The 10,413-nt window shown below is 48.7% G+C and overlaps 1 protein-coding gene across 2 annotated transcripts in view; it reads left to right on the top strand.

The window, feature by feature from the left end:
- Nucleotides 1-2,297: 2,297 nt before the first annotated feature.
- LOC143997346 (uncharacterized) overlaps nt 2,298-10,413 on the top strand; it is a 159,992-nt gene continuing 151,876 nt past the window's right edge. Inside the window, exons 1-2 of one of the 2 annotated variants that reach the window (XM_077492926.1) lie at nt 2,298-2,365; nt 8,396-8,459. In XM_077492926.1, the coding sequence (XP_077349052.1) occupies nt 2,359-2,365; nt 8,396-8,459 (71 nt within the window). In that variant the 5' untranslated portion in view covers nt 2,298-2,358. The remainder of the gene's footprint in view (nt 2,366-8,395; nt 8,460-10,413) is intronic. The other variant, XM_077492927.1, reaches the window with a different exon arrangement.

Below are 10,413 nucleotides of genomic sequence, written 5' to 3'. Positions count from 1 at the left end.
ACTTTATTGTTTTGTTTTATTCATTAAAGTGTATTTCTTCCCCAAAACAATTGCGTTTGAAAGACCGCTGCGCAAATACAGTGTGACATAAGCTTCAAACTACAGCCATCCAGCTGTTGTGGAACTACGCATCCCCTGAGGCATTGTTATAGTTGCCAACATTGTAAAAAAAAATTCCGGGACACTTTTTTGGCTGTAGGCGGAATTGTATTATAATTAGGGGGCGGGGCATGTGGTTATAGGCGTGGCACAGGAAAAGGGGAAAATGTGGCACGAAATATGGGCATGGTTTACGTAAAATAGTGGCTTACATGGTCGTGGCTCAAAGGGGTATGGTTAGAGTCTAAGATGAATGCAGGATGGAGAGGGAAAGGGGGGGTGGAGGGACAGCAGCCCCAGATCCTACACTACAATAGCAATATGTGTTTTCCAGAGTTTGACAATCAGCAGATAAAGATACTCCAAATACCTGGTGGTAGCGCTTCAATCATCCTGGCACTATGATTGTTATGGTGTCAGGATGATTGAAGTGCATTATTTCTATTATTACATCATTACACTCACCATAATGCAGAATCAGTGGGAGCCATGAGTGTGTCACTAGCCACGTTGCCTGCCACCAGATGCCATCAGGTGCCCCCAGCAGAGTCCCTCCTTACATCAGGTGCCCCATCAGAGCAGCCTTCCTCACATCTGTGTCTCTATCAGCGGAGCCTCTCCTTACATCTGGTGTCCCCAACAGTCCTCCTTACATCTGGTGTCCCCATCAGTCCTCCTTACATCTGGTGTCCCCATCAGTCCTCCTAACATCTGGTGTCCCCATCAGTCCTCCATACATCTGGTGTCCCCATTGGTCCTCCGTACATCTGGTGCCCCTCTGACATCCAGACTGCCCCCCCTGACATCCAGACTGCCCCCTCTGACATCCAGACTGGCCCCCCTCTGACATCCAGACTGCCCCCTCTGACATGCAGACTGGCCCCCCTCTGACATCCACACTGGCCCCCCTCTGACATCCAGACTGGCCCCCCTCTGACATCCAGACTGGCCCCCCCCTCTGACATCCAGACTGCCCCCCGACATCCAGACTGGTCCCCCTCTGACATCTAGACTGGCCCCCCCTCTGACATCTAAACTGGCCCCCCCTCTGACATCCAGACTGCCCCCAACACCCAGACTGGCCCCCCGACATCTAGACTGCCCTGACATCCAGACTAGCCCCCCTCTGACATCCAGACAGGCCCCCAACATCCAGACTGCCCCCTCTGACATCCAGACTGTCCCCCTCTGACATCCAGACTAGCCCCCTCTGACATCCAGACTGCCCCCTCTGACATCCAGACTGGCCCCCGACATCCAGACTGGCCCCTCTGACATCCAGACTGCCCCCCGACATCCAGACTGGTCCCAACATCCAGACTGGCCCCAACATCCAGACTGCCCCCTCTGACATCCCAACTGCCTCCTCTGACATCCAGACTGGCCCCCGACATCCAGACTGCCCCCTCTGACATCCAGACTGGCTCCCGACATCCAGACTGGCCCCCGACATCCAGACCGTCGTTGCCGCACGGAAAGAGATTGAGCTGCGGCGCCACCCACCTTCTGCCCCTTTCCATTACAGTTCACAGACGCTGGCAGCAAGGCGGGGCTGGGTGGCGCCGCAGCATCTCTATTGTGAAAAATAGCCATGCCTTCTGGTCTTCTTCAAAATGGCGGCCGGCTGTGAAAAGTTGTGAATAACCGAATTTCCTGGGACAAAATTAAATCGGGACAAGGGTCCTAATCCCGGGAATGTCCTGGGAAATTTGGGACAGTTGGCAACTATGCATTGTAAAACTCTGACATTCACAGACGTGACTAGGCATGATGGGACTTGTAGTTCCTGAACAACTGGAGGGCAGTAGCTTGAAGACCCCCCTGCTCTAGGGTCTCTGCTAAAATAGAATATATAATGTTTGGGGGTTCTAAGTACTTTTCTAGCAAAAAATAAAGATTTTTATATCTATTTGGCATGGGGGATCCCAGCCCTCACACACACACACTCCACAAAAATGGCTCCTGAACGAGGACAAGTTCAACAAAGCTCCACATTTTTACAACATCTGCTCTGTTTTTACAAGGCGCCCCTATGAGGTGTATTTAACAGAATAATATGAAGTGCAAAGATGCTAATAAATATGTGAATTCACTTCCCCTCACTGTCAGAAACATCCTCGCTATTTGTTAAGATTGCCCATTTCCAAAATGGCTACTAAAGCCTCAGACTCCGCCCTCTGCCTGGTGCTCGTGTAGGGAGAGCTCTGTGTACTGTTGTCATGGTGATAGCAGAAGCTATTGCGAGTGCTGGGAGGCAGAATGTCGGGTGAGTGAGATGACAGTGATGGGCTCACAGCTGAATGAAGATAAAACAAGTAGAGAATCAGCGGGTGTACACCTCAGCTGAGGGGAGGTGATGGACTCCCCTCATGGAAATACTAGTTGCCTGGCTGTCTGCCTGACCAGAGACAATGAGGGGCAGGCTTTGTAATGTGTGCATGTGTCATTGTACACACTGTCACAGGGATGTGTATTTCCTGAATGGAATGCTGAGTGTTATCCTCATTCACACAGTGCATACTGAAGTGTACACCCATGGGGGGGGGGGGGGGCATCATGTACTGCCCCAGATAACAAACAATTGTGCTTCAAGTTTGAAAATGACTGGCTAAGCTATTGCTGGACTTGCCATTCTTCACAAGTTTGTTGCACAATTGCAGCAAATCCGCATTTCATGACTCCAGATCAACTTTCTTTGCAAACTTTCTGCAAGTCTGCTGCAAGTTCTGGTTCAGTTATGTTGTGCGATACCCCAAGGGGCACTGTGGCTGAATTTTCATGCTGTAGCCTTGCAGAGCTCTTGCTGTATACTCAATACTGCAACTTTGCTCTTGCTAAAAAATTGCCATGCAACTTTGCTACAAATTGGAAAAGCGTTAACTAGAACTTGTGCTTCAAGTGCTCTGTAAGTGTACAACTTGCCAGTGAAAATGTGCCGTGCAATCTGCATAGCTCCCAACTGTCCCTAATTTCGAGGGACAGTTCTTGATTTGGAGAATTGTCCCTCTGTCCCTCTTTCCTCCTCATTTGTCCCTCATTTTGTTCTGATCTTTGGAGTTGTATATAAAATGCACTTTTTATCTTTCAAAAAGTGTTTCCCAGTGCTAAAACTTTCATCCAAATTATAAATTGCTGCATTTGTAAATTTTAAAAGCCAATATAAAGGAATAGTAGCGGTAAATAAAAAGCACTTGTGGATTTATTTAACATTTTCTTCGGTTAATTTTCCTTTAAGGGGGTGTGACAGGGGGCATGTCCTATGACTATGTACGTTTGCTAGTAGGTGTCCCTCATTCCCATCTAAAATTGTTGGGAGGTATATATCTGGTGTATATCTTCACAGGTGTTCTGGGCATCCGCATGCAGACAGTCCCATTGCACTGACACAGCCATTGATCCCAAACTGACATCCATGTGGGTGCATGTCCCCATACTCAAATAGTGTGTGTTCACACCCACGCTGTCAGTATTGGAGCTGTGGCTGTGCAGCCCATGCCAATGCGCCCCAATTGACATGAATAGGACTGTCTCCATGGGGATGCATGGAACACCTATACACACCCACTAGGGTAAACACGGCCTCTCAGGGGTGTATGCTTTAGTACACGCCCCTGTGAGGCCCCTTTCACACTTGTGCGACTTGTCCTGTGACTTGGGACTGCATTGTCACATGGCAAGTTGTACCCCATGATTTCCCATGAGTACCATTCATATACAGTATCTCACAAAAGTGACTACACCCCTCACATTTTTGTAAATGTTTTATTATATCTTTTCATGTGACAACAGTGAAGAAATTACACTTTGCTACAATGTAATGTAGTGAATGTACAGCTTGTATAACAGTGTAAATGTTCTGTCTCCTCAAAATAACTCAACACCCAGCCATTAGTGTCTAAACCGCTGGCAACAAAAGTGAGTGCACCCCTAAGTGAAAATGTCCAAATTGGGCCCAATTAGCCATTTTCCCTCCCCGGTGTCATGTGACTCAGTGTTACAAGGTCTCAGGTGTGAATGGGGAGCAGGTGTGTTAAATTTGGTGTGTTAAATACTGGTCACTGGAAGTTCAATATGGCACCTCATGGCAAAGAACTCTCTGAGGATCTCAAAAAAGAATTGTTGCTCTACATAAAGATGGCCTAGGTTATAAGAAGATTGCCAAGACCCTGAAACTGAGCTACAGCACGGTGGCCAAGACCATACAGCGGTTTAACAGGACAGGTTCCACTCAGAATAAGACTTGCCATGGTCAACCAAAGAAGTTGAGTGCACGTGCTCAGCGTCATATCCAGAGGTTGTCTTTGGGAAATAGACATATGAGTGCTGCCAGCATTGCTGCAGAGGTTGAAGGGGTGGGGGGGGGGGGGGTCAGCCTGTCAGTGCTCAGACCATACGCCACACACTGCATCAGATTGGTCTGCATGCCCGTCGTCCCAGAAGGAAGCCTCTTCTAAAGATGATGCACAAGAAAGCCCACAGTTTGTTTAAGACAAGCAGACTAAGGAAATGGATTACTGGAAGCATGTCCTGTGGTCTGATGAGACCAAGATAAACTTATTTGGTTCCGATGGTGTCAAGTGTGTGTCGTGGCAACAAGGTGAGGAGTACAAAGACAAGTGTGTCTTGCCTACAGTCAAGCATGGTGGTGGGAGTGTCATGGTCTGGGGCTGCATGAGTGCTGTCGGCACTGGGAAGCTACAATTCATTGAAGGAACCATAAATGCCAACATGTACTGTGACATACTGAAGCAGAGCATGATTCCCTCCCTTCAGAGACTGGGCCGCATGGCCATATTTCAACATGAGAAGGACCCCAAATACACCTCCAAGACAACCACTGCCTTGCTAAAGAAGCTAAAGGTAAAGGTGATTGACTGGCCAAGCATGTCTCCAGACCTAAACCCTATTGAGTATTGGTGGGGCATCCTCAAACGGAAGGTGGAGGAGCACAAGATCTCTAACATCCACCAGCTCTGTGATGTCATCATGGAGGAGTGGAAGAGGACTTTAGTGGCAACCTGTGAAGCTCTGGTGAACTCCATGCCCAAGAGGGTTGAGGCAGTGCTGGAAAATAATGATGGCCACACAAAATATTGACACTTTGGGCCCAATTTGGACATTTTCACTTAGGGGTGTACTCATTTTTGTTGCCAGCGGTTTAGACATTAATGGCTGTGTGTGGAGTTATTTTGAGGGGACAGCAAATTTACACTGTTATTTATACAAGCTGTACACTCACTACTTTACATTGTAGCAAAGTGACATTTCTTCAGTGTTGTCACTTGAAAAGATATAATAAAATATTTCCAAAAATGTGAGGGGTGTACTCAATATTGTGAGATACTGTATGTGTGACTTCTACTTTGGTCTGACTTTGATGTGAGTTGAGGTCCATAGTCCTGAAGTTTACACAAGCATTCCCTAAAATCGCAGCCACAAAATTGCGGTGAAATGTACACCTAAAGTACTTAGGATTATACACATACAATTCATTTAGGGCTGATCCACACCAGAGGCTTTCCAGTGCATTTTGAATCACTTACCTACAGGACACTTATACCCCTTCCTGCCCAGGCCAATTTTCAGCTTTCAGCACTCTCACACTTTGAATGACAATTTCGCGGCCATGCTACACTGTACTCATATGGATTTTTTTTTATAATGTTTCACTTTTTTTTTATCTTTTGCTAAACAAATGAAAAAAGACCCAACATTTAAAAAAAAAAAGTTTTTCTTAGTTTCTGTTATAAAATTTTGCAAATAGGTAATTTTTCTCCTTCACTGATGTTCTGATAAGGCTGCACTGATGGGCACTGATAGGCTGCACTGATGGGCAGCACTGATGGGCACTGGGAATACTGTCCTGATTATCAGTGCAGCCCCAACGGTGCTCATCAGTGCTGCGAATCAGTGTCCATCAGTCCTCCTCATCAGTGCCTCCTCAGCAGTGCTGCCCAGGGCTGGAACAAGAGGTGGGCAGGAGGGGCGGCTGCCTGGGAACTGTGGTATCATGTGAAGTGGGAGGGCACTGTGAGGAGATTGGGGGAAGGAGATCTGTGTTGGCTGGGAGGGGGGTGGGGTGGGAGTTCAGCATTTGTCCTGGGAGGAGGGTGAATTTATTTGTTATTAATATTAATTTGAGGGGCAGCAGGGGGTAATAATTTTTCTAGGAGGGGACATTTTGGGGGGTATGCTAGGAGTGGTGATTTAGGGGTATCTGTGTTGGGAGGGGGGTGAGGAAAGAAGATTTGTGCTAGGAGGGGGGATTTGGGGGGTTTGTTCTAGAAGAGATGATATGGTAGATGGGATTTGGGCCATGAGGAGAAACTGATTTATTCATTGAAGATTTCTATTTCTGTGATGGTGTAACTGAAAATTGTGGATCTTTACAAAAAAGGTCAATGTAAGAGCATAAGTACATGAGTGTGCATTTGTAGACCCAGGGTAGGAACAAGTGAGGAGGGCAACTGACTCGAGAACAATGTTTTCCTGTGGGGTATGGGGGTCTCCATAGCTAGCTGCATCCTCTTTATCAGCAATACTGGGAACTTGCCCTTGATTTGTTCTCCATTGCCTGATTGACAGGTGTGTCAGATCTGCCTGGATTAAGCAGCAGTATTTTTTCCCCACCTACATTGACACCTTCCCCACCCAGTGACACCACCAGCACAGGGGCATTGTTTCCTTCCAGTGACACCACCAGCGCAGGGGAAATTTGTCCACCCAGTGACTCCACCAGCACAAGGGGCATTCTTTCCTCCCAGTGACACCACCAGCACAGGGGCATTTTTCCTCCCAGTGACACCACCAGCACAGGAGCATTTTGTCCACCCAGTGACACCACCAGCTTGTGAGCTCTGTGTCATCTCCCCCACTCCCCTCCCCCAGTGACACCATCAGCACAGGGGCATTTTTTCCTCCCAGTGACACCCCCAGCACAGGGGCATTTTTTTCCTCCCAATGACACCCCCAACACAGGAGCATTTTGCCCACTCAGTAACTACACCAGCACAGGGGAATTTTGTCTACACAGTGACTACAACAGCACAGGAGCATTTTGTCCACCCAGTAACTCCACAAGCACAGGGGCATTTTGTCTACCCAGGGACACCAACAGCACAGGGGCATTTTGTCCACCCAGTGACACCTCCAGCACAGGAGCATATTGTCCACTCAATGACTACACCAGCAAAGGAGCATTTTGTCCACCCAGTAACTCCACCAGCACAGGGGTATTTTGTCTACCCAGTGACTCCACCATCACAGGGGCATTTTGTCCACCCAGTGACACCCCCAGCATAGGGGCATTTCGTCTACCCAGTGACTCCACCAGCACAAGGGGCATTCTTACCTCCCAGTGACACCACCAGTACAGGGGCATTTTTTCCTTTCAGTGACACCACCAGCATAGGAGCATTTTTTCCTTCCAGTAACACCAACAGCACAGGAGCATTTTGTCCACCCAGTGACACCACCAGCTTGTGAGCTCTGTGTCGTCTCCCCCACCCCCTCCCCCAGTGACACCACCAGCACAGGGGCATTTTTTCCTCCCAGTGACACCACCAGCACAGGGGCATTATGTCCACCCAGTGACTCCACCAGCCCGTGAGCTCTGTGTCTCCCCCCCAATAGACACCACCAACACAGGAGCATTTTTCCTTCCATTGACACTACCAGTGCAATGGCATATTTCTTTACCCTGATGCTTGGGCCTTTCCTCCTTCACCACTGGTAGCCCCATATTTCAGGGCAGACCGAATGTGCATGGCAAAAAAACTAATTAATTCGCTGCTACGTACCACAACCATTGGTACCATTTTGCTGCAGGAGCCATTTTTCTTTGGTGCGGCCCCCTGAGCTGTGCTTGGGGGGAAGGGGGGTGCAGTTTGTCCTCTTCACCCAGGGCACTGGATAAGTATGTCTCAGCACTGGGTAGGCCATGCACTGTGACTGGGCTGCCTTAACACAATGCACACCATAATACACAGGCTGCCAAAGAGGCATGTCAGCAGCTTCAAGATTTTTGTTTATTAGAAAACACAGCATGATTTGTACACTGGGTATGACAGATGAAGTCTGTAATAAATATTTAATTGCAGAATAAAGTTGTTTTCTTTTTTTTTTTTACAAGTAATACAAGGATTTTAATATAAAACCGTTTACAGACATGTAAAAATTTTTAATTAGGAGCAAAAATAGCACTTTACATTCATTATTCTGAATAGTCCTGAAGTTATATGTTGTAATAAAGATGTTACCATAATGGATTTTTAATATTTTTCTTTGTTTATTTTAGACATACTAAGAAAATCCCTGACATCTAAAGATTTGACGTCTACGATGGATAAGACAGTTGCCAGGTTAGACGATACATCTGTAAAAGATTAAAAGGGGACCAAAGTAAAAATGCACGTTAGGTCCATCGCTCCCCTTGGCAGCTGCCATAAAGGAAATAACAATTAGACCCCCAAATACTTACCTGTGTGCCCAGTTGCTGCTTCTCTCCCATTTCTTCCTCTTGGTGGCAGCTGATGGGGGTTCTATGTGAGGAAGGGGGGAACTGTCAGGTTGTTATTTTTTTTTATTTTGGTCCACAAAGCTATGTGAATGTTAAAATTGCTAATATAAAAGTACTAGCAAGAAGCTTCATCATCTGACAGCCAGGATTTTTTTTTCGAACTGGCTTATCGGAAGAAACACTTATGCCGCATACACACGATCAGACTATCCGGCGGACTTAGTCTGGCGGACAAACCGCCTTAAAGTCCGTCGGACTGTCCGAACGAGTGGACCTGCCCACACACGTGACTTTTCCGCCGGATTATCCGCCGTACTTTTGAAATGAATGGACTTGCCCACACACACGGAGGAAAGTCCACTCATTTTGAGCGTGGCTCCAGGTAGCCGGGACCAGCAAAGGAAGCGTCACTGGCCCCATCACCTGGTATGGAGTTAAAGGGGAAGCCCTACACCGAAAAAATGGTGTGGGGGTCCCCCCCAGGTCGATATAAGACCCTTATCCGAGCACACAACCCAGCTGGTCAGGAAAGGGGGTGGGGATGAGCGAGCGCCCCCCCCCCTCCTGAGCCGTACCAGGCCGCGTGCCCTCAACATGGGGGGGTGCTTTGCACGCCCCCCCCCACCCCAAAGCACCTTGTCCCCATGTTGATGAGGACAAGGGCCTCTTCCCGCCAACCCTGGCCATTGGTTGTCGTGGTCTGCGGGCAGGGGGGCTTATCGGAATCTGTGAGCCCCCTTTAATAAGGACAAGACCCCCGAAGAGGGGGACAAGACCCCCAAAGTTGGAAGAAAAGGGTGGCGGCGAAGAAGAAAGCCGGGCTCCTCCGCTAGTAAAAGAGCTAGCAAAAGAGCAGAAGATAGCGGAGGAGTCCGGCGAGAAGACCCCCGAAAACGGAAGAAGACCCCCGGAGCTGTGCAATAAACTATTTTAACCCTTGTATGTTGTGTTTTTTTTATTTTTTCCACAGGTGAATGGGTAGGGGTACATTGTACCCCATACTCATTCACATAGAGTGGGGGGCCGGCATCCGGGGGCCCCCTTATTAAAGGGGACTCACAGATTCCGATAAGCCCCCCACCCGCAGACCCTGACAACCAACGGCCAGGGTTGTTGGGAAGAGGCCTTTGTCCTCATCAACATGGGGACAAGGTGCTTTGGGGTGGGGGGGCCGCGCGGCCCCCCCTTTCCCAAAGCACCCCCCATGTTGAGGGGACACGGCAGGGTACGGCTTGGGGGGGGTGCTCGCTCGTCCCCACTCCTTTTCCTGACCGGCTGGGTTACGTGCTCGGATAAGGGTCTGATATTGACCTGGGGGGGGGGCACGCCGTTTTTTCAGCGTAGGGCTTCCCCTTTAAGTCCATACCAGGTGATGGGGCCAGCGACGCTTCCTTCGCTAGTCCCGGCTACCTGGATCTGCGCTCAAAATGAGTGGACTTTTCTCCGGGCGGGAAAAGTCTGTTAATTTCAAAAGTACGCCAGACTAGCACACACACGGCCGTATTGTCCGCCGGACTGTGAATCCGGCGAACATATTTTGGTGCAAAACTACTTTCTTAGTCCGCCGGACTTTTGGGTAAAAAAAGTCCGCCGGAGCCCACACACGGGGGGATTGTCTGGCGGACTCGAGTCCGCCGAACTTTTCCACCAGGTTGTTTGATCGTATGTACACGGCATAACAATCAGGTAGGTTAAAGCGGAATTTCACCCAAAAGTGGAAGTTCCGCTTGTTTGTATCCTCCCTCCGATGTCACATTTGGCACTTTTTGGGGGGAGGGGGAGCGGGTACCTGGTTT

Source organism: Lithobates pipiens, unplaced genomic scaffold (genome assembly GCF_037356315.1).
Source record: "Lithobates pipiens isolate NorthernLeopardFrog02 unplaced genomic scaffold, aLitPip1_a1.2 Scaffold_19, whole genome shotgun sequence".
In the NCBI taxonomy this organism is placed as follows: domain Eukaryota; kingdom Metazoa; phylum Chordata; class Amphibia; order Anura; family Ranidae; genus Lithobates; species Lithobates pipiens.
The sequence above is the reverse complement of the archived record's forward strand: the minus strand, read 5'-3'. Positions and strand labels throughout refer to the sequence as shown.